Genomic DNA, 23,610 nt, shown 5'->3' on the forward strand with positions numbered 1-23,610 from the left:
TGTCATTTAATCAGCTTGGTGGGAGGTTTGCTTGTAGAAAATAATACAGCATAAAAGGAACAATGGCTGTATATTTACTCTTTAAACTTATTTATGTGAATGTGATGCATGTTGCAGTCAAACACTTTCAACTGCAGCTGGTTTGGACAATGAAAGTAACTTCTTATCTGGGAGGCAGATTAGTCCAGCTCCTAATTGAAGAGGTGACACTGAGCAGAACAAGGAGAGGAGCCAAAGAGTACAAAAATAATGAAAACTTGTGCTTGATTTCCAAATAGACTACTAACTTACTAAAAGTATGATTCATAGTTGCAGTGTCAGTGTTGGAAATGTTTGCACCCCTCCGCGGTGAGACTGAACACAGGATCCCTCGTACCTGGCTGTGAGTTCTTAAGTTTTCTGGATCTGTGGTTACTCTACCATGCCCAAGGCCTCTTCAGTTCTTTTCTGAGCTTATTACATGGATTTCACTTCTGTAGTTACATCAGAGCTCATCTCCCCTTCTGCCTCAAGTTAACAACTCCAAACATACACACAGTTTAAAAACTCAGAATACACTGAACAATGGTTTACATTTTTGGCTGCAATTTGCCATGACTTGGCTCCCTCTTCTGGAAAAGGGGACAGTAGCAGAGTGAATAAAAATACTCCATAGTTTCGTTTCCTGCTCAAATGAAGGAAGGAAAGCCTATGACTAAATGAGAGCTGGGGTGGTTACTACACGTGTCTCCCCTCTGTCTCTACTTGCAGGAAAGCTCATTTATTTGTGTTCTCTATGCAGCAGGTCTGTGTGACTGGGCCTGACCACGGGCCTTTTGGGGAAGATCTCTTTTCTCTGAGGGAGAAATACTAAAGCAAAGGATAAAGCGCAGCTTGATGATTTTTGCTTTTTCAGCAACCTCCTTCTTAGAGCTGTCTTTGGTGTGTAAGCAACATTTTTGCTATTTCACTGTGAAAGGTTCACCTCAATAATAGTGTTATGCCTCCTGATTTATGTAGCAAACTGTTCATCAGGGACCTGCCAAGGGATTCATGTTGGGAGAAGGATGTTTGAATTATTAGTCTGCTAAAGGCTCAATTCCACCAAGGATTTAGAGGTTTCTGGCTGCAGGAATAGCAGACAGGAGGTGTCTGCTCTGCACCTGCATGTTTCGGTGCAGTCCAGCAGCTCTGGTGCCTTTCCCGGGGGCCATGCACGACCTTGCTCAGGCTGTGCGGGAGCTCCTCCATCCTTTGCTCACCTGAACTTTTGCCGTTCCTGCTTTCCAGGCTGCAGTCAGCCACGGCATCACCTGAACTATGCCTCAACAAGGCTTTTCCGCCTGCTCGTTCATGATCTTTAAATGAGTCACGAGTCCTTTTGTTGTGGACTGAGATAACCATCATTTAAATTATTTATTTCCATAAAGGAGTTAGATTATCTCTTTCAGATACAGCAAGGCAGCACCATTATCCAACAGACATAAATCAAGCTGTAGCAACACTTATCGCTATTTATTTTACTTTCGGAAACAAATGTCATACTCGCTTCTAATCCTTAGAAAGCAGGAGCAGGGACTTTATTGCCGGCAAAGCCGTGCGAGCTGCGGGAGCAGGGAGCGATTCCTTGCCCAGGTAAGGGAGCGGGAGGACAGACCCCGCTCCGTCCCTCTTTCCCTGCCCTCGCTGCGGCCCATGGGGGTGTCAGTGAATACCGGAGGAGAGGGAACGAGCAGAACCCCGCGGTTCGCCGGTGCCGGAGGGGGCGCGGGCCGGCACCTGCCCTCCCGGAGCTCCCCGGCTCCGCGGGTTCGAGGCTGCCCGTGGCCGCGGAGCGGGACCGGCACCGGGCCGGGCGGGACTTCCCGGCACGGCGGGCGGGGGCGGCGGCAGCGCTGACTGACACGTGGCCGCGGCCCGGCGGGGGAGGGAGGCAGCGGGCGGCCGGGCGATGTGAGCCGGGGAGGCGGAAGGCGCTGCCCGCATGGCCGCGGGGGGCGGCGGCAGGGATGTGCCCCTGGGAACATCCCGCGACAGCATGAGGCGGGATGGCGGCGCCGAGCCGTACTGGTCCAGGTAAGGCTGGAGCCGCTCCCGGGAAAGCCGCTCCGCTGCTGGCGGCGCTCCCCGGGCACCCCCGCATCCTCGGTCCCCGCCGCCCGCAGCTCCCGGGAGAGACGCGGCTCCGGGATGGAGGGGGTCGGGCGGCCCGCAGCGCTCCCGGAGAGGCGATTTCGGAGGTGCTTGGTGCTCCCCGTCGGGCAGGGACCCTCCTGTCCCTGTCCCCGTTGCTGCCCGCCGGGAGGGACACGGTCCCACCGCCCCGGGCGGGTCCCCTGCGCACTCCCCCGGACTCCAGCAGAGACGGCAGAAGGAAAGGGTGCAGATAGGGAATTACTGTGAAAAACAGGCTTGGGGGAAAAAAAACAACTATTGAGCTTATTTCTGGCCTGTAGTCAGTGAATTAAACACGAAACCGCTATGAGTTTCTTATCGAAGTGTTCCAGTGGGGATGTTTGTACTGGCGATAGTCATCCATTAAGATAAAGTCGGGAATAGGAGCTGGGCAGCAGCTAGACAGCATTAACTGCTCTCGATGTAAAGTCATTAAAATACTTAAAATACAGTTAAACCCCCAGTGACCACTTTTAACAGCAGGGCACAGGCGAAGGCAGGGTGATGCAGTGTTTGGAGCAGACTGGGACACCTGGGACGGTGCTGCTCCTCTGCCACCCTGGGAAAGTCATGCAGCACAAAGACCTCGGGACCAGCCGCTTCTCCCGTCCGAGGTGGGGGGAGATGATTCCAAAGTACCGGTGGGGCAGCTGGAATTCATGGTCAGAGGCTTTTCCAAGCTGGGAGCCCCTGGACTCCCTGTGCTTTGGAAATTCGGCTCGCTTTCAGCTGGCTGCTGCCTGGCTGTGGTGGCCAGCCCTGGGGCTCCCCTCGCCTTGGGGTCACGCTGTGGCCAGCCCACCCTGGCAGGAGGGCAGCGGGACAGCCGCAGGACAGGTGACAGTGCCAGGGCACAGGAGCCCGAGGGCAGGGATTGCCCTTCCAGCAGCAATCAGCCGTGGATGAGTTGGTGTTCCTCACCCATTGCCTTCTGCAGTGGCAGCAGGCTGAGAGCCGGCTGTAAACTGCAGTCCCGAGGGAGGCTTTTCCTGCACTCAGAGACTGGGAAGTCTCATCAAATCCACGCTCACCTTAAGAGTACCCTGGTGGGACTTAAAGAAGACCTTTGGCACAGAGGCGCTTAACATTCGAAGATTCTTTCCCCCTAAAACACTTAGGAAAATTCTTTCTCTCTGTCTCTCCCTCGCTAACTTCCCTGAGACTTTGTGAAGTGGGAGTGGTGGGACCCAACACCAGCTTTACACGAGACAAAACTTTAGTTTATCTGTTTCTCCTCTAAGAAAAAAAACAAAAACAAAAAACCCATTTGACCAGAACAAGCCCTCCTGTTTCTCAAATCTCCGAAAAATGCAAAACATAGATAACACTTTCCAAAACAAAAGGGATGAAGGCAGCCTGTTGATCGAGACAGGCATTTTAAGTGATTCTGACCCTGCTGAGTGCTGCTAATAATTGAGAGAATCCTGTTAATGGGAAGGAGCAGCAGGATAACCCTAAGGCACGTCAGATCATTATCTATATTGCTGTAGTTTACAGAAGCTGAGATCATGTCCCCGTTGTTTAGTGTAGACACACACATGGTCACAGCCCTTCTTTGGGGAGGTTTTATAGAGGTTTTATGGCCTAAAGTAAACGGGGCAGGTGGAGGGCGAGTGAGGGGGAGCAGAAAGAGGGTCTGAGCTACCAGATCATTCGAGCAGGTTTGTCAGGTTGTATGATGTACCTCATTGGGTGAAGTGAATTTGGAGCACAATTTGTGAACAGTATATGCAAATAAATAACTTTCATAGTTTCCAAGGAGTGAGTTATTGCCATGGAGGCAAGGTGTTATCAAGTGGGGGAAGTGACATGGGTTCTCCTTTCATGCTCCAACAAAAGACATGCCAGGCAGCCTTCCAAGATCTGTCAGTGCAAGGAGAGATAAACAGTTATTTTGGCAGGTTTATTTTTCCGTCTTTGTTCATGCTTCTTCTTCTTTTGTCCTCCCTTTTTTCAACTGGCTTTTCCTTCCTCTTCCACTCCTCTTGCCTTGTGTTTTCTCCTGCCTGCCTTTCCCAAACTTTTCTGCAGGTTTCCAATGGCTCCATTATCACATATCTCTTCCAAGAACAGCACTTGGGGATTTCTGTTTGGGGCTTGAAAAAGCCCTCGTGCTTATGTAGCACATCTGGACAGTTAGAGAACATTTCTCAGTGCTGATCCTAACACGCCAAAGCAGGACCACTCGGGCAGTGGATGTGTTTAAGCATCTCTGGTTTCACTGAGGAAGACCAAAGCAGTGAAAAGAGAAATCACTTGCTGAAGGTTGCTGACAAAGCCACCAGCAGATCCAGCAGTGGATGTGGGGCTCACATTTCGGATGGTGCCTCCAGGAGAGAAATGCAGCATGAAAAAAGTCACTGTGTCCTGGGAAGCAAATAACTCCTGAAGCCACTCTGCATCTCCCAGCCTCTGGCTACACCTGAAGACAAAGGGTGATTATAGCAGTTTCTTTAAGCTCCAGAGATAAAAGGAGTCCTACCCTGGCCACAGGCTGGTCTCCAGTCACCTGATCTTTGCCCAGAGACAACAGACAGTTGTCTTTTCTGAGTTCTGTGCCCTCATCTTTTGTCAACATAAGGCTGCAGCTTTAGTTGGTTGAGATATTTTTGGTGGTTGAGATTTTTGTTTTACAAGTTCCTCACCCTGGGTTTAATAGTGACCTTGCTTAGAACTTTTTTCACGTGGAAAACGTAAGCAGGGCACACGTTTCATTCCTGGCTGATCCATGTATGCCCTCACATCAGTGTGCAAAACATGCCTCTGCTTTATTATTATGTTTTCTCACCACCTCCACCTGGACTCAACAGCTACTTCCAGCTCATATGAGCTGCTGAAATCTAATTTCATCTTTGCTTTTGCCGAAAGCAAGAATCGAAGAGAGGGAATAAACCCAGAGCTCGTTTGCTGAACACCACTTTGTTGCCATCTGCAGCTCTGTGGAGGGAGCTTGAGCACAGGAGGCGGACAGGAAGCCAGCAGCTTTCCCTGGAAAAAAAAAGCCCTGTGTCCTCTGTGCTGCTCTTGCTGGCTGCTAGCTGGATTGGGAAAAAAACAAAATCCAACAACTCTCCTCCAAACCCCAAAGCTACTTTTGACAGTGATAAATCATTAGCTTGGAGCTGGTCTACAGCATGACAAAATCTGCTTGAGGAGGGGGGGAAATTACTGCAAGCCTTTCTCTTGACAAGTGTGTTAGATTTTGAAGGAGAAATTGTTGAGAAAAACAAAGAGTGAGAGAAAAGACTGTCAAACAGGGTTAAAAATAACAACCTGTGTATTATCTCCTGGCACAGGAGTGTCTGCATGGCTGCTGTGTTGGTGCCACGTCAGTCAGTTCTGTTTGTGGTGGAGGTTACTGTAAATTAAAGCTATAGGCTGGTAAACTGGAAAAAGAGAGAGATGATCCCGTGGGCCTGGGAATGGGTGATGAGGAGGGAAGTGTTGACACACAGTGGTTGACAGGTGACCAAGCACAGGGGGACCACAGGCACCAGCTGCCTGTGCTGGGGACATTCCCCTGGGAGGTGGCCTTGTGCTGCTGGGTGTCCTGGGTTTGGAGCTGGTGGCATGGAAGGGAGCTCGGTACCACCGTGTGGGCTCATCCCCATCCTGCCCTGGGTGTCTGGCAGGGTCTGGGGAGTGCCCAGAGAGGGCTGAGGGCACTGGGGTGGCTGCACTGATGTGCTCTCTGTGCATCTCCCACAGAAATGTTTCTAATCTCTTTTTAGAGAGGGGACCTGAGGTAGAGACGCTCTCCCTGGGAGGTGGGCGTTGTGCTCTGCTGATGGTCCCTGTGCCCATCCTGTGCAGATCAGGAGCTGCAGCTCCCAGCTCTTCTTCCAGTTATGGAAAACACCCACAGATATTGCAGATGGCTTCTGGCCAAGAGCTGTTGCTGGGACAGGCTGTTCGTAGTCTTGCTGTCTAACACAGCTCTCTTACCACCTGAAAATACCTGGCGGTCCAGACTCATGCCTTGGAGGGGGCTAAACTGGGATGGAATTGACAGCCTGAACTCCAGAGAGTCCATCTCAACAGTGACCTGCAGTGTCTGCCAAAGCCCTGCAGACTGGGGGAAAGGAGGGAGGCGAGTCAAGAGAAATAAAGTTGAATAAATATTTGCTCTGTGGCATCTACTGGAGAAATTCCTCCAGCAGGAAAACACACTGCAAATAAAGATACGCTGTGCTGCTGACTCTGTTTCCACTGCCAGACAGCTCAGCTTACTTTTGCCCCTTTGGGGATTTCAGGCATCCTTGAAAATCCATCCTAACCACTGTGTGGGGGATCCATTTGGTTGCAGGGAAACCAGTGGATGCTTGGAAGCAAAGCCATTTCCACCCAGTGCTCAAGGCTGCATTTGGAGGAGGAGAACCACGGGACATCAGACAGGGCTGCTCAAAAAGCCACCCAGGAAGAGTCATTAGGGCCTGGGCTAATTATAGTCTGGGTGGTGGTTGCAGGTTTGTGAAATAGGAAGTGTTCCTAGCTGCATGGCTGCTTTGCTCAGTGAAGAGGGTCTCGGTGGTGTGCAGGAGGGGATGCACCTGCAGTGCCTGTCTCTTGTGGGGAGAAGGGGATTGCAGGTGAGGAGGGCACAGGCTGGGCACTGAGGAGCTGCTGCCATCACACAGCACCAAATTACATCAATTAGACAAGCTCCAGTGATTCCCTGACAGTGGTGTGGGGGGCTGGCCCCTCTCACAGATGTGTCTGTCACATACAGCCAGGACTGGCCCAGCCATGCTTGTGGGAGATGCTTGGTCTGGCGGGTGAGTCAGGTGTGGTGGCACCAGTGACAGCAGTGGCTGTGATTTCCTGTGATCTGATTTAGGCTGGTTATCTGCAGCACATTCTGTCTCCCTCCCTCATCAGGGGATTCATTAGATTTAATCTGTTAACACTGGTGAAGTTTCACTTCTCAGATGGTTAATTTCACCCACGAAAACTTTCTTTGATTTGTCAGTATTCCTTAGTTTTGGAAGGAAGGTTTTAATTCCTGTCTTTGTGCTAGTCCAGGTTCCTCCCATGTAACCTCTGCTGTTGTTGTTTTGCACTGAGCAGAATGTTGAGTCATCTGCAGCCTCTGTGATAACTATAATTAGGAGAAAATGCATTTACAAAGCTCTTTCCTGTGATGCAAACACGTCATTGTCCTTGCAAGGAAATCATTCCTGCCATGCTTCCAGGTGGGTGTGAGCAGCTACTGATTACATTTGACACTCATATTTCTTTGCATGGATTTTCCTAGCTGGATGTGCTGCCTGTGGAGGAGGTGGCAGTCTGAAGCCATCCTTACATTCTCCACTTGTTGTGAGCATAATCCCTACTGTTGTAATTAAACATAAAGGAAGAGAATATAGAATGGAGTACTAGTCAAAGAGAACATTGAGAGTGTGTCATACACCCAGAGATTTATTTAGTGCTTTAGAATAAAAATAAAAGCCAAGAGAAAAAGATATCCCTGGAGTTTTGTCAGAACATCAGCTGGAGAGGAGGCTTCTCAAGAGAAATGGAGTAAAGACTCCTTGAGATGCTCAGGTCTTTTTCTCTCCCTCTTACACCTTGCAGAGCCATACAGGGTTTAGGATAAAGGAAGAACTGTTGATGTGGTATTAAAATGCTGCTTATCAGGATAACTGCAGGTTATTCTGAACACACCAGAATAACTGGAAAGACATTCTCAGCCCCACTCCAGTGAAAGCTAATAGAGGTCTCCCTTTGCTGCAGGGGAAAAGTACAATTTAGGAAACCATCTTGGTGGCTAAATAATAGAAAATACCTCCACACATCACTGGCTGCTGTGCTTTACTCTGTCACCTCGATTGCTGCAGGTTCAATAGCTCAAATTTATCAGTGCTGTGCTGTTGGAGACAACAGAGATTACAGCCCCAGACCGGCAACAGCCCATTTGGGCAGGGCAGGCAAGAGTTGGACCTGGTAGCATCCCATCCCTGAGGGATCTCTGGAAGGTTTTCCCTGGCTGGTTATCCCCACCTGCCCTCTGCCTTTGGTGGGGTACTTATACCCAAAACCTCCTATGTAATCCTGCTGGGGTTCCTCTGACCCAGACATGCAGTGTCCTGGAGCCTTTGATTTCCCTGTGCTTTTCTGTAGCAAGCTGGAGTCAGTGGAGCCACTGTTCCTGGAATTGGCTGGGGCTGGTGGTTAAAAACCAGCCCACCTTTGGTTTTGCAGCAAATGGAAATACAATTGAAGATGGCTTCCTCTCAGGGCAAGCCCATGAGGGCCTTGGAGAGCATTTCCCAGCTGGTTGAAATGGCTGGGTGAGGTGAACCCCTGGTTACTCATTCCTCCAGCAAGGACAGGTGAGGTTTGCCAGCTTCTGTGTTACCTTGTGCACTCGTGTGTGTGCACACTAACAACGGTTCCAACCTTCTAAACACTGATTGAAACACTTCCAGTTCCTCCTGCCAGAGGTTAGCACTGAGCTGCTTATCTGCCTTGTCAGGAAACAGCAATAAATCCACCTCCAGCAGGTTCACCTGCCCGCCTGTTCTGCTTCTCATTGTTCCTTCACCTCTCCCCTGTGATGGCCCATTTACACCTTTATAAATGGCTTTGTGCTGTGTGGGATTAACCCATATTTATCATAATTCCAGTACAGAGAAATCAGCTCTCTGTTTGATATAAAAGGTGACCCGGGTTGTTTCCCACATGGGTGTGTTTAGCAGGGTGGAAAGCCCAGAGGTTACTGCCCTGGTACAGTGAATTCCTCTGGAGCAGAGTTAGCTCAGTGCTTTGTGCTCTGGCCTCTGGGCATAGAAATGATCAAATACAAATAGTACCAATAATGGGTGTTCTTACTCAGCTTTTAACTCTGTAATTCACTGCCAAAGGGGGGACCCAAAGTGGCATGGCTGAGGGAAGGCAGAAGGATTTACCTATACCTGGGCCTGATATTTGCAGCAAAATGTGTTTGTTTGCTCCAGAAGCAATCATTAACTTTCCTCTTACTTACTTCCAGCCCGTAGGAGCCCTTTTCTTGAGGCTGAGAACTCATGCACCAGAAATATATATTCTGTTAACTTATTTTCACTCTTATTATCTAAAATTTCTTATCTGTCCAGGCTTAATTATTTTGCTTTTCTCTCTGAGCTCTTCAGACCCTTCAAGTCTTGTCTCTCTATAGAATTTCTGGTATCTCTCCTTTTTAGGAAGGGTAACACACAGACCACCTCCCCTGAGGAGTGGGTGGAAATGCCAAATAACTAATGTTTGCTGCCAAGAGGTGTGTCTCATGCAGGCACTTCTAACCTCATGCCCTGACCTTTCCTTTGTTATCATTGTATTTTAAAGAGCAGTTTCTTGTTTGGTGGAGAAAAAGCAAACAAGCCAGGTTCCTTCCTGCCTTTCCCTCCATCCACAGCCAGTGATGTCCTAGCACCTTGCAGCCTATGGACAGACATTGCTGCTGGGGCTGTTTGGGATGAAGTTGGCATTGTTCCTAAAAGCAGATGGGATACACTCTGTGTCAGAACCGCTGTGCCCTGGGGGAGTTGTGCTGACCTTCATTTTATCCAGGCAGACTCGGCTTGCAAGGCCAGCCCAACCCCTAAATCCTGGCTGAGCACGGACCCACCGGGCCCAGCATCCCCCCTGCCCTTTCCCCACCTTGCTGTCCATCCCTGCAGGCCCGAGTCCCGTGTGTGGACGCTGATGCTGCTGCTGGGGACGTGCCTGCTGTACTGTGCCCGTGTCACCGTGCCCATCTGCGCCGTGGCCCTCAGCTCCCGCTTCGACTGGGACAAGAAGCAGTTCGGCGTCGTGCTCAGCAGCTTCTTCTGGGGCTACTGCTTGACACAGATTGTTGGAGGACACATCAGTGATCAGTACTGGAAATTATACTCATGTTTTCTTGTTTTAATGACACTTAGCTTGGCTTTGACCCCTCGGTTCCAGTGTGAGCTGTGGCAGAGCCAAGTTTCAGTGATGGGGTGGAGGGTCAAGTGTGTCCATGGGGAGAAGCTCTGGTTGAGAAGGGATGTGGGTAGTTTAGACTGTCCAAATAGAAGCTGTGGATGTCTCATCCCTGGAAGTGATTCCAGGATTCTGTAAATACAGCTTTTTCAATTTGATCTGCACTGGTGTAATTAAACATAAAGGAAGAGAATATAGAATGGAGTACTAGTCAAAGAGAACATTGAGAGTGTGTCATACACCCAGAAATTGATTTAGTGCTTCAGAATAAAAATAAAAGAGAAAAAGATATCCCTGGAGTTTTGTCAGAACATCAGCTGGAGAGGAGGCTTCTCAAGAGAAATGGAGTAAAGACTCCTTGAGATGCTCAGGTCTTTTTCTCTCCCTCTTACACCTTGCAGAGCCATACAGGGTTTAGGATAAAGGAAGAACTGTTGATGTGGTATTAAAATGCTGCTTATCAGGATAACTGCAGGTTATTCTGAACACACCAGAATGACTGGAAAGGCATTCTCAGCCCCACTCCAGTGAAAGCTCATAAAAGTCTTTGTTTTCAGTTCAGCACTTCAGTCTTTCTGCCCTATATTCTTTTGCAGTCTTTTCTCAAGCAAGTCCCCATGCACTGTTTCCATCATGTTTAGAAAAACTATCTCCATTGTGTCATATGAATTAAAAACCAAACATTTTCCCCAGCTGGCTGTAAGGGAGGTTCTGAATCATTACCTGCTTGAGTCCCTTTCCCCAGCCAATCTATTCTTACTGAGAAAGCTTTTTTATGCAATCTTTTGTGAGGAGCACATGCCTGGAAGGGATGCATTATCCTTGCAGTGCACTGTGCTATTTAATTAGGGTCCTTAAGAGTTCACAAGAAAACACCCAGAGCAACCTGAATGGGAAAAGGCAGAGCTGATGATGTAAAAGAGCAAATGGAAAACACCATCACTGGTTAAGAGAGGTAGAAAGGTGGCAGCAGTTGGGCTTCCCACCACCACCATCAGAGCCCTGAGTGGCTCCGTGCTGAGATCTCTGGGATCAGCTGGGGTTGGATGGGCAGTGCTGCCAGGAGGTGGGAAGGGAAAAGGTCAGAGCTCCTCCCCAAGGGCCAGGAGAAGAACAGGTTTGACCGAAAGGTTGCTCATAAAAACAGGCTGGACTGGGAAGGGCACCTGAGTGTGGACTGGAGGATTTTGCCCTTTGGCCCTCCTGTCTTTGATAATGTGTTTTCTGTCTTCCAGAATAGGAGGTGAGAAGGTCCTTCTCCTTTCAGCATCAGCCTGGGGGTTGCTCACAGTCCTCACCCCACTGCTCACCCACATCACTTCAGCCCATCTGGTTTTTATGACCTCCTCCAGGTTCCTCATGGGGCTGCTGCAAGGTGAGAGCCCTGTCCTGAGTGTGTCTGTGTGTCTGTCTGTTCAGGAGCTTCCTTGTGCAGAGGCTCATGTGTAGCACATTGAGATGCAAGTCCCGTGGTTTGCAGGGCATGAGCCCTTCCCGTGGGTTCTGAGCAGTTCTCTGCCTCAAAACTGCCTCCACATCCACAACTTCCATGGGAAAAAACAGTGACATTTCTAGAGAAAGTCACTGACAAGTCATTCCCCTGTAGAAATCTCTCTGCCAGACAGAGGCTGCTGGCTTTGGAAAACATCTCTGGTCATGTTTGGTTTTCCACATTTTAAAAGTCCTTCAAAAAACTCCGAGAAAATTGGCCCTTGACAAAACTTTTGGATAATTTGGGGTGATTTTCCTTCCCTCTTTCCAAGCTGCAGCACTGGGAAGTGCATTGGCACTGATGGATTTACAGAAGCAGCAGTGATGATGAAACAAGATTACAGAGAAGGCACAAACAAACCTTTGATGGCAATGGATCCACTCAGTTTATTTTATATCCCTGTCTTGAATTCATCAAAGGCTTTCCTGCTTTGTCTCAGTGTTTAGCTCGCTCTGTATTGTTTAAATTTGCTTTTGTTTTGCCTTACTGCTCCCTGCCTTGCTCCTGTTTGTCTCAGGGGTTTATTTCCCATCCCTGGCCAGCCTGCTGTCCCAGAGGGTCCGGGAGAGCGAGCGAGCCTTCACCTACAGCACAGTGGGGACTGGATCACAGTTTGGGTGAGTTCAAAGGCCTTTGAGCAGCAAGTGACAGTCTCTGGACGTCAAATGTGATGAAATGCCATTAAATAGTTGGAGGCAAAACTCACAGCCCAAAGTACATGTGGATTCACAGGTCCTCAAGGACTCGGGCTGCAGCTGAGGAAGCCTCAGGCAGTTGCTGTCCTGCCTGCCAAGGATTTATGTGTTGTTTTCCTTTTCAAACCAGACTTTGAAGACTCTTTGCAACATTCAATTACTATGGGAAACAGCACAATTCAGTAGGAGGAGCAAGGGTTAGGCTGACACTTGTCACCTGTCCTCTCTGATAGATGAGAAGAATTCTCCACCTCTGCTGATGTCCATCAGAATTTCCTTTCTAAATGGAAGGGTTGCTTAAAAGCTAAATATAAATATCACTTACTTTTGCAGTGTTCTCATTTCTTTTGCTGCTTTACCCATTCTCTGGGACACTGCACACCAGCAACCTCCTTTTCCTTCCTCAATGACCATTTTTCAGTGTGGGGCAGGTGAGGGTGAGGTCCCTTTGGGATTTCTCCTGCCAGTGAGGATCTGGCCTGAGATGCCACTCAGGGAATAGAACAGGTTGCAGAGCCATGGTGGGGCTGGTGGCAGCACCCACACATGCAGTGACTGAGAAATTCTCCCCTGTGAGGGTGGTGAGGCCCTGGCACAGGGTGCCCAGAGAAGCTGTGGCTGCCTCTGGATCCTCTGGCAGTGTCCAAGGCCAGGCTGCACAGGGCTTGGAGCAACCTGGGACAGTGGAAAGTGTCCCTGCCCATGGCAGGGGAAGGAACAAGATGAGCTTTAAGGTGCCTTCAACCCAAATCGTTTTAGGATTCTGTGGTTCAGTGACACAGTGCTGACCCCAGGGAGAGTCTCCCATCGATGTGCTCAGCCTGAGCTCCCAGCCAGGCCAGTACATCTGAGTGGTTTCCCTTGCAGAACGTTGCTGATTGGTGGTGCAGGATCTCTCCTCCTGGACTGGTACGGCTGGGAAAGTGTTTTCTACTTCTCTGGTTTGCTCACTTTGCTCTGGGTTTACTGCACCTGCAAATACCTCCTGAGTGAGAAAGGTGAGTCCAGCAGCATCCCTGGGGCTGACAGAGCTCCTGGTTTTACACAAAGGCCTTTTGCTCAGATGTGTTCTATAATACATGCTGTGTCTCACCCAAGATCCCCAACCCAAAAAGGAGGATTTGAGCTCTTGTAATGCTGATTTCCTATTTCAAGTCCCATGCTGGATTATATAATTGCTGAGAGCCTGATCTGGCTCCTCAGTACTCTTTAAGCACCAGTGAAAACACAAAACAGAGCATGATCTTCAAAGTGGATTAAGCTAAAGCAGGGCAAGATACTTACTCCAAACTAAGAGCATCTACACATAGAGCTTTTAAAAACCAGTTAATCCACAAAATCTCTTCCCAAATAACTGCCTAAGGAGTAATTCCACATATGGACAAACCATTACACCTTGCTACAGCATTATTAGGGTGAGTGTGGTATGTAGGAGCCCAGCTCACTGGGAGGTGGGTGTGTGCCTGGTGCTGCACAGAATCCAAACCCAGTTCCTGCCAAGGGACTTCTGTTTAATTATAAAAGAGATGTAACACATGGGTGAAGGTGGCTGGGTGGGGAGGGGTATGGAAAAATTTTGGTCAGTGTAACAAGGTGTTTTCATGAACATTCTGTGCTGGTAGAGCCAAAAACCCAAGGGTTAGAAGGAGATTAAAAGTGATTGTACAGCAGTGCCTCAGGGCTGTCTCAAGCTGCACAGGTAATTACTGACCACAGCTTTCCTTTGGATGTTTTATTCCCTGCAGAGCTCACCATCCCCATGAACTATTTAACGAGGGGCCTCTCGATACCCAAGCAGACCAAAGTTCCCTGGAAGCAGCTGTTTAGGAAAGCACCAATCTGGTAGGCAGCTGCATGCACTGGCCAGGCTGGGAGCATCCTCTGTTTTCTCCTCTCTGGGCTTATTTTTTCTGCCTCTGTGGTTTTTGTCTACTCATTTATATATTTGAGAAGCAGAACTAGTTTTCTGATTCCTTCTGTATAAAGAAAGAACTGAAAAGGTAAGCTTGGCAAAGGTGGTTTATGGTCTGTCCAGAGGACTGTCAGGCTCGAATTTACTGGCAAATCTTTCTTGTTCCCAGGCTGTTCCCCCTGGATGAATCCTCTGGAGTGATTTTTTCCAGGGGTGTTGTTAGAAATGCAGATTGTAATGGGCTCAGGGGCACTGGGTGGCACGGGCTGTGTTCTCATTGCTGGCAAACATCTTTTTAATGGCTGTTTTTCCTTTGGGATGCTGCAGAAACTCATCCCAGCGGTTCCCAAGGGCTGTTTTGAGGTGGGGAGGAGGAGGATGCTGGGGCTGCAGGGCAGCAAACCCATTCCTGCCTTGAATAGCAATGGAGCTGATAACAAATCCCTAGAAAACCCTAAAGAACATCTCTCAGAGCAGGAGGGCTCCTGCAGGGCTGGAAGGGAGCAGTGGGAAATGCAGTGGCATAATTAGCCCTTCAATTAACCTGGTCTGGCCCCGGGGCTGTGAGTGGGGCAGGAGGGAACCAGCTGCTAGGAGAAAGCTGAAAGGAGTGGTTATCCATGACAAAAATGTCAGGGATTTCTGTTAGGAGCTGAAATGTGGAGTGCCCGTTTCCCAGCCAGCATGACCTGTCACTGCTGATTGTTTCCTCTCAGCTGTGTATTTTCAGGGCTGTCATCATCGCTCAGCTCTCCACGGCCAGCACCTTCTTCACCCTCCTCTCCTGGCTGCCAACTTTCTTTAAGGAAACTTTTCCCGAGTCAAAGGTAGGTTGGCTCCGAAGCAGAGGTGTTGCTGTTCTGAGGAGGCTGTGCTGGGTACCTGCCAAAAGGGCTTGGAGAGGGAGGAAGATGATGGCAGAGGGATTTGGTGAGGGCAGGAGGAGGTGAGAGGTTTCCCTGTGGGGTTAGGAGCTGTGGCATCCCTGCACGTACTTTTGGAGATCTCTGCAGGTTGCAGAGGCTGGATTCTAGTTGCTTGTTTAGGGATGCTGAGGGGTGCAGGGAAGAGCAGGTTGTATTGGGTTTTAGACTGCTTTTCTTCTGAGGAAAATATAATTTTCAACTAGCACAAAGCTCATGACATTATGCTGTTGCAAATAACCACCATTCACCCTTAGTTTTTTACAGGGCTTTTAGCTGGACTAACATTGTACAGCTCAGACCTGCCTGTGAAAATGATAATTACCATTAATTAGTGCACTTCAAAAATAGTACAAAAGCTTCCCTCTCCTCAGCACAAATGGTACTCCCATTTCTCAGAAAGCCAGGCAGGACTCATTTGGCTGAGAGCTGGTATTTTCTCAGAGACTCAGAGCGACTCAGCCTTCTCCACAATGGCTCTGTTAGGTTTTTACAATTTCCAGAGCTGCTTACAAATGCCTTTTCATATTACATATGTAAAGCTCTTTATGGCATACTTGATATTTATATTAAAATCATGTGTTAAACCAGCAAACATATTGTTGTGACAAGATCTGTGCACCTCGAGTAATGTGCTTGTGCAGCAGTAATTTACCATCTGTTAGGCATTATATCATGGTGCCCTTATGTAAGATGCTCTATGGAGTGCTCCTGCAGCTGATAATCGCTTCGTGCTGCTTGCAAGGGGGGCTGAGGCTGCTTCATTTTAAAGGATGGATGATAATCCCTAATGTGGGGAACCTGTGGCACCTGCTGGCCAAAATCCCTTGCTGCAGGTGAGCTGGGCAGCTGCCTGTGGCCACCTGAGTGAGGCTGATGGAGGGTTTGGCTCAGGGTGATGGGCTGTGGGATGAGACAAGGTTGGGGTGGATGTGCTGAGCAGCCCCAGCTGCTGTTAGCAGACAGCAGAAGCACCACCCCACAAAGCCCATGGGCTAACATTGTCAAAAATGACCCAGACCCAAATTTCAAAGGCATGGAAAGATGCAGGTGGACCCCTCCTGGATTTCCAGGAGCAGCTTTAACAGGATTACTCAAAAAAAAAGATTATTGAGCCCTCCCATGCATGGTGAAGCCAGACAGGAGGGGGAGATGGGCTCTGAGCAATGGGGGTGATGGATGCATGGATGGATGAGTAGGTTCAACCAGCTGAGATGAAATCCAGCCCAGCCCACACTGATTTCAGCTCCTGTGGGATCTGGGCACCAAAGTGCCCCTGAGCAGCTGTAATCCAGCTGACCACAAATCGTCTGTGATTACAGCTGCAGCTCACTTAATTGAAAATAGGCCGAAGGATGTTGCTGCCCATAAGGTTACCTAATCCTGCCATTAGAAAATCCAGCTCTGCTCCCTCAGCCTCACACAGTAACGCTGCTAATCACCTGGAAGCTGCTGGAAATTTTGCCAGCAGCTTTGCTGGGGACCCACAGGAAACCCACGCTGAGCTTCCCAGGGCTCTGTGGCTCACCGCCACATCATCTCACTGAGCAGTAAATCTTGCCACGTTTAATCCCTCTTTCCCAAAGTTTTCTGCCTCTCCCCTGGATAGAGCATTGCTGGGGAAGAAGGGAAGACAGCAAATCTACAAATGCTGCAGCCCTGTGACGCACCTGCTCCCTCATAGAGCTGGGAGTGGTGCAGCTGAGAGCTGGCTCTGCAAAGGGGGTAGAGGTGCTGCAACAAGTCCTGAGTACTTCATTATTTCTCCTTTCTACGGGTACCACAGACTGTCAAAATATTTGCAAACAATCTCAGCTCTGACAATAAATCTCTCTTGATTTTCACTTCTTTTCAGGGTTGGGTGTTTAATGTGGTTCCCTGGCTGGTTGCAATTCCAACGAGCTTGTTCAGTGGATTTCTGTCTGATCATTTAATCAGTCAAGGTGAGAGTTCTTTATGGCTTTTTCTCGAAAAAGGAATCTTATGTGGTGTGGGAAGAGGACCTGGGTGGGAGGAGGTGGGTTTGTTGGTAGGGAGAAGATCCAGCAAACAGACATTGTGAGGTTCTGGTACAAAAGCAGAACAAATTCTCCTGTGTCCAAATCCCATCCAAGTGTTTGGGGCTCCCTTTGACTTCATTCATAACACCCACCTGGAGATGGAATCTGGGCATCTGAAATCTACTTTTTAGTTTCCTGGCTGGACAACAAAGTGAGCTGTGCTTAACTCCAAGTGTCCCTTTCTTCTCCAGGGTACAGAACCATCACCATTCGTAAGTTCATGCAGGTAAGAGAGCTGAAGCTGTGGGAGATACCTGAATTACCAGCTAAACTCTGATTACATGGCAGACTAGACCTTGTATGGAGCTGGGTTGGGGGTTATAGATGGAAACAGGAAAGATTTTCTGGCTTTGCACTCTAACTGATGGTCAGGACATGTGAAAGGAAATCCAGAGGAAAACCCTGGTGAGGAGCAGAGCCTGGATCATTGAGCACAGTGAAGGTAGCATTGAACACTCTGAAGGAGTTTTCTTTCACAGCCTGTTCCTGGTCATTCCAAATGATCCCTTAGGTACTGAGGAAGCAGCAGTACAAGGGTGAACAGAAAGAGAAATGCTGGGTTAGAGCACAGTGTATCCTCTGATCTGCAGCATCACATCCCTCTGGACAGACCTCTGACACAAAAACATTGAGGGGAGAAAAAAGAGGAGCACAGGGTGCACACAAACTCACACCACTGGAAAAGGGAACAGTTTGTTTGTGGCAGGAGTTGCTTTGTTCCTTACAGAAACATGCTGTGGTGTTTCATTTTCCCTTTTTTCCAGGTCATTGGCTCTGGTCTCTCAAGCATTTTTGCTTTGTGCCTGGGCCAGACCTCCAGTTTCTGCAAAGCAATAGTGTTTGCCTCAGCCTCTGTTGGACTGCAGACCTTTAACCACAGGTAAGGAGAACCATGGGGACAGTGGCCCCAGCTCCCCTGCACATCTGGGGTCTCAGAGGAGGCTCCCTCCATCCTGGCACTTGCCTGAGCATTGTGTTTGGGAGCCTGTGAGGCTGGTGGAGTTTAGTGCCCTGGGGTTTGGAAATAATCCAGCAAACTTCTGGTATGGAAGGGCTTGGACCAGCCAGTGTGAGGGACATGGAGCAGGAGGGGGATTCCATTGTGGCCCCTCTGAACACTTTGAGTTGAACTGTTTTCCTTCTGATACTCACCTGCTTTATTTTCAGCATCTCCCTTCTCCTGCCAGTGCCATTTCTGGTCCAGGACCTTTCCTTGTGTTTGACAAAGCAAAGTGTGTAAAGGATGGAAAAGCAGTCATGTTCCATTCAGCAGCCATTTATTTTGCCCCCTCTGTTTCTTACCAGTGGCATTTCAGTAAACGTGCAGGACCTGGCCCCCTCGTGTGCTGGCTTGCTGTTTGGTAAGGATTCTGTGGGGTTTCTGTGCTGGAGAGGTGGCATCTCTTGGGGGGACCTGGTCACCAGCAGCAGGATTTGAGCAGGAGCAGCTCTGGGCAGTGTCTGTTCCTTGTGTGCAGCCCCAGTTTCCTTCTGTGATGAACCTGCCAGTGCTGGGGGCAGGTAGCACAACCAAGGAGCCTTTTTTATATCTGTGAGGTGTTCTGCTGCACCCAGGGATGGGCTGGGGCTGGGGCAGTGCTCTCTGCCAGTTGTCCAGAGAAGCTGTGGCTGCCCCATCCCTGGAGGTGTCCAAGGCCAGGCTGGATGGGGCTTGGAGCAGGGCTAGTGGAAGGTGTCCCTGCCCATGGCAGGAGGATGGAATGAGATGAGCTTTAAGGTCCATCCCTGCTCAAACCAGTCAGTGATTCCATGATCAGAAAGGCATTTTGCCCAACATGCAGACTGGGGGTTGGTGGGAGCTGTGATAAAATGGCTCATATTTCTGGGTTTTCACAATTTCTTTTCACACTTTTTCTTTCCAGGGGTTGCAAATACAGGTGGAGCCCTCCTAGGTAAAGTACTTTCCTGCAGCTCATCCTTTCCTGTGGAGAGCAGGATCCAGCCCAGAGCCTTTGCATGTGTTTCTCTTCTCTGCAGGTGTCATTTGTGTGTACCTGGCTGGATACCTGATCGAGACCACTGGCTCCTGGATTTCTGTTTTCAACCTGGTGGCTGCTGTGAACAGCATTGGGCTCTGCACATTCCTCCTCTTTGGAGAGGCCCAGAGAGTGGACACAGACTCTGTGTATGTGGATCTTTAGGGATGAGCCCAAGAAGCAGCTGAAGGACAGGAGGATGTCACATCTATGGGTCATTCTTGCACAAGTGCCAAAGAACGTTTTACTTTTCTTTTTTAGATGTTTTAAAAGGAAAAAAAAAATATGCTGAAACCAAGTACATAATGGGTCTGGATGAGACCTGTGGGAGAAAAGAAATTTAGAGTTCATTTTTTTGCTCAGGGCTGTAGCTGGTGGCTTGCAGAGCCACCCAGCTCAATGTCTCCAGTGAGGATTGGGTCTGTGGGACCAGTTTGTCCCAGTCTGTGTCTCGTGGACAAATATCCTTGTGGCCAAAGCAGCTGACCTGGCCTGTCTCTCAAGGCTGCTGTGGATCCATGGCCTCTTGGGGGGAGCTGCTTCTCCATGTGGGAGTGGGGCTCCCATGCTCTGCTGTCCTGGGACCACCTGGCTCTGGGGCTGCTTGGCCACCAGGCATCCTCTGAGGTGTGACAGGAACATCCCAACCAGTACCTCTGCTCTTCATCCCCATCCTCTGAGGTGTGACAGGAACATCCCAACCAGTACCTCTGCTCTTCATCCCCATCCTCTGAGGTGTGACAGGAACATCCCAACCAGTACCTCTGCTCTTCACCCCCATCCTCTGAGGTGTGACAGGAACATCCCAACCAGTACCTCTGCTCTTCACCCCCATCCTCTGAGGTGTGACAGGAACATCCCAACCAGTACCTCTGCTCTTCACCCCCATCCTCTGAGGTGTGACAGGAACATCCCAACCAGTACCTCTGCTCTTCACCCCCATCCTCTGAGGTGTGACAGGAACATCCCAACCAGTACCTCTGCTCTTCACCCCCGCGCGTGCCTTCGTTCTGCAGCAGGAGCCAGCTGTGTTTCCAGGGCTGTGAGGTGAATTCCAGGCCTCTCCTTAGGGGATGTGTGGCTGGATGTGTGCCCTGGACCCAGGGCCATGGGGCTGTGTCAGTGCTGCTGTCACGGGGCAGGGAGAGCACTCCAAGCCAAGCTTGGCTTTGTCCAAGGTCTCCCTTCTCTCCCTGGTGGCTTCACCCCAGCCCTGAGCCCAGGTGGAGCAGCTCCACCGTGAGAGCAGAGCTGAGCTGTCCCCTGGGGCCAGGCTTAGCTGGGCTGACCTTGCAGTGCAGCAGCAGCCGAGGATCCCTCTGTGGAGCTGTTTTGTCAAACGCTGTGAATGTGTGGGAAGAACTGGTCACACTCTGTGCTGTGGATCTGCAACTCCCAAATGCTTTCTGCATGATTAGATGTGTCCTCCAAGTGCTCTCAAAGGGCTGGGGGAGACTTTCCAAAGAGCTTGGCATGGGCAGGTTTTGTTTCTATGTTAAGCATAAATCAAATTCCTGCATTGGGCATCCATAGGGATGTGGATCCCTGTGGTTCCCTGTGTCACAGGGAAATACTTGGCTGTTGACACCTCTGAGTCTGAATGTCTTAAAGTTATTTATAAGTATTTTAAAATTTAAGCATCAAATCCTATATTTTATGTACTTGAGGCCTGATTCTGCATGCTTGTTTTGAGTGGCACCCCCACCAAATCCAATGCTGTTTCTCAGAGGGGAAAGCTCTACCAGCCTCTAGTGTTTGGTTCTGTAGGACCAGTTTCAAAGGTGAATTTAATATTAAAGCAATTCATTGCTTCTCCTCCAATTCCTTGACTGCAGCCTGAAAGGATCTCTTGGGTTTCTTTAGTGTTTACCAGAAAACTCAGGCTGAGGAGCAGGTTTCCCAAGGAGCTTGCAGTGCAGGAAAACTATAGATTCAGGGGAAAAACAATAAAAATCCCATTATCCTCTTCCTCACTTTTTTTTTTTTTTTGGCCAAATTTCTTCTTGGAAGACCTGTTTGGGCCATGTAAAATTTCTGAATAGGCTGATTTGTAGTGAAAATATTGACAGCCTTTTAATTGCAGAGACACTAATGGGCATCACTAAGCTCAACCACTTACTGGGCAGAGTTAGGGATAAGGATGCAACTGCCTGATGTCTTCCCAAGAGAATAAAGAATTATGTGGCCTGACTGGGGACAGAGAGATAAGAAAGTGTTTTATTTTTGTCCTTCTGTGCTCTTTTTTTCTCTAGAAGGCTGTTTGCTACCATAGGTACCACTCTTTATTGGGGTGCTGCAGAGCCAGGAATGCTGCTGGAAAGTCTTAAATCAGTGGGTAAATTGGGAAGAACACCCAGTAACAGCAAACACAAACACAACCAGGCTTGCCAAAGAGGCCTGAGGCTGTGCAGCCATCTCTGTCAGCCTGTCCTTTGTCCAGTCTGAGCAGATTGCTTGCATGGCCTTTTCTATAGTGACAGAATAAAAAAACAAGCCCATGGGATTTGTGGGGGTTGAGTATCTTCCCTGGCCATTCCATGCTGCAGGTCAGGAGCACAAGGAGTCGATTCTGGCTGTCTTTGCTGGTTGCAGCATTTCTTGTTGAGGAGTTGAAATGTCTCCCATTTGAATCCAGCTGCTTGGCCACCCCTTGGATCTGCCAGCTGGGAAATTTGGAACTGATGTTCAAAGGAAAGGGTTTGGCTGTGTCTTCTCTGTGAGTCCAGCTAACATTCCAGTGAGCTGTCTGAGTTATCTGTCTCTGTAACTGGCTAATAAGGTAAATGTTTGACCTACACTCGAGGCATATGTTTCATTGTCATCATACCTCTTTGGTGAAGTATTGAAACTGTTTTGCATACCTGTACTATTATTTGTTTAGGCCAAAGCTTGTGGTCTGTGAGTTTTTGCTATGGAAGGACCTAAAAAAATAAAGGCAGTGAATAATTTGCAAACTCTGGTTTTCCTTTGGCTGCAGAGGTGTTATTTTGTGTGATCAGGGAGGGACTGAGGAGTATATTTGATGTGATTAACTCCCGGGGGAGGCTGTGCAGGGAGAGTATCTGGGGTGGAAGATTTTCACAACATCCTCACGTGTACTTGTGCATCAGACTCAGAGTTCATCCAGCTACAGCTTCTCACTGATTTGGGAAAAATGAATGAAAAGCTGCCTTCAGCAAAGCTGTGGACAGTAAAGCACCAGCAGGCATGATCCAGTGTCACTTTTTGAGAGTAATGACACAAATGAAGTGATTCTAGGGTGAGGTGGGACACACCCCCAGGCAGATCGCCTTCCACATGGCAATCATGCTAGAAAAAAAAATAAAAACACATTTCCACCTTCTTACAAATCCTCGCTGATAGGTTCGAGCAGATGCCAACAGAGGGAGCTGCGAGATCTGGGATGTGGCAGCTCCTGGGTGGCCAGAGTGCTGAGCCCGGCACAGCTGGCACATCTGGCACAGCTGGTACATCTGGCACAGGTACCATGGCTGGTGTGGATGGTTTGGCTGGCACAGACTGACCCTGCCCACCTGCAGCCCTGGCTGGTGGCTGGAGCTGCCTCTGGGAGCCCCAGGATTTGCTGTCCCAGTGCTCCCTTTCATCCCTCACAGGGCAATTGCACAGTTATTGTAGGGAGGAAAAGTTTTGGACATGTTTTAAAAGGAGAAACAGCCATTAAGTGAATTTTAACACCTCAGCCCCAGGGTCATATGATCGAGAGAATATCTCTAAGTACTGTAGATTACTCTAATTTCCTCATCAATGTATTTAGGAAAAAAAAACCAACATGAAACTTGGTGGCATGACAATGATGCTGAGGATAGTTTAACAGAGTTCAGGTTATCTTCAACTTTCCCTGACTTTTTGCTCCCTTTACAGAGGTATCAAGAACCTCTGACATGCACATTTGAGCTTTTTTTGATCATTTAGGTGATTTAAAGCTTTTCAGCTCAAGGAGCCACAGACCCACCTTAAAGCCTGTCCTGCTCTTCTCCAACTGTGCAGATCCTGAGGGAAAAGAAGGGTTTGGTGTTTTCGTCTTTTTTTAAAAAAAAATATTTTCTCTCTTTTTTTTTTTTCTTTCTTTCCTTTTCTCAGTCTTTTTTCAGTCACATTCCTTATATTGTCAGAGTCCCAGGTTGGATCTCAGCTTTCCTGCCTGCCCTGAGCAAGCAGGAACAGGCACAGTGCAAAAGGGCCTTAAAGGCTGATCAGGTACCTCATATTGCTGCTGGGGCTGGGTTTGTATTTAAATGGTTTGGGATATATTCCATAGCTGGCTGGAGATCATTAGAAGGATCCTGTTTTATTGCAGTTTGCATAACACTAAATCAATAAACACATTCAAGCAGATGGAAAGCAAAACACAGGAGGAAAGTAGCACTATTTGGAGGAGGAAAGGGATAGCAAAGAGCACTCCTCACTGATAG

At 48.9% G+C, this 23,610-nt stretch overlaps 1 protein-coding gene across 8 annotated transcripts; it reads left to right on the forward strand.

The window, feature by feature from the left end:
- Window positions 1-1,901: 1,901 nt before the first annotated feature.
- Window positions 1,902-22,131, forward strand: SLC17A9 (solute carrier family 17 member 9). Of its 8 annotated transcripts, none has more exons than XR_015276958.1 (15): window positions 1,902-2,055; window positions 4,186-4,589; window positions 9,813-10,010; window positions 11,334-11,473; window positions 12,108-12,207; window positions 13,153-13,283; window positions 14,031-14,127; window positions 14,928-15,024; window positions 16,976-17,063; window positions 17,372-17,406; window positions 17,945-18,060; window positions 18,486-18,541; window positions 19,064-19,093; window positions 19,179-19,858; window positions 20,075-22,131. XR_015276958.1 is itself a non-coding variant. In XM_086852783.1 (14 exons), the coding sequence occupies exons 3-14, from the start codon at window positions 9,838-9,840 to the stop codon at window positions 19,340-19,342; spliced, it is 1,227 nt and encodes a 408-aa protein (XP_086708909.1). In that variant the 5' UTR covers window positions 1,902-2,055; window positions 4,186-4,589; window positions 9,813-9,837; the 3' UTR covers window positions 19,343-22,131. The 8 variants fall into 8 exon arrangements, 2 of the variants coding, with proteins under 2 accessions (XP_086708909.1, XP_086708908.1); XR_015276957.1 differs by having other exon boundaries at window positions 19,179-19,804; window positions 19,967-22,131; XR_015276960.1 differs by lacking the exon at window positions 4,186-4,589 and having other exon boundaries at window positions 18,348-18,541.
- The last annotated feature ends 1,479 nt before the right edge of the window (window positions 22,132-23,610 follow it).

This window comes from Cyanistes caeruleus, chromosome 16 (assembly GCF_971803275.1).
Source record: "Cyanistes caeruleus chromosome 16, bCyaCae1.hap1.1, whole genome shotgun sequence".
Lineage (NCBI taxonomy): Eukaryota > Metazoa > Chordata > Aves > Passeriformes > Paridae > Cyanistes > Cyanistes caeruleus.

Excerpts from the sequence above, each read along its gene's own strand:
- SLC17A9 (XM_086852782.1), top strand. The coding sequence starts at position 1,964 with ATGGCCGCGGGGGGCGGCGGCAGGGATGTGCCCCTGGGAACATCCCGC. Across the intron at positions 14,128-14,927 it reads TTTAGGAAAGCACCAATCTG|GGCTGTCATCATCGCTCAGC; the intron begins GTAGGCAGCTGC and ends GTGTATTTTCAG. Across the intron at positions 19,094-19,178 it reads TACAGGTGGAGCCCTCCTAG|GTGTCATTTGTGTGTACCTG; the intron begins GTAAAGTACTTT and ends TCTTCTCTGCAG.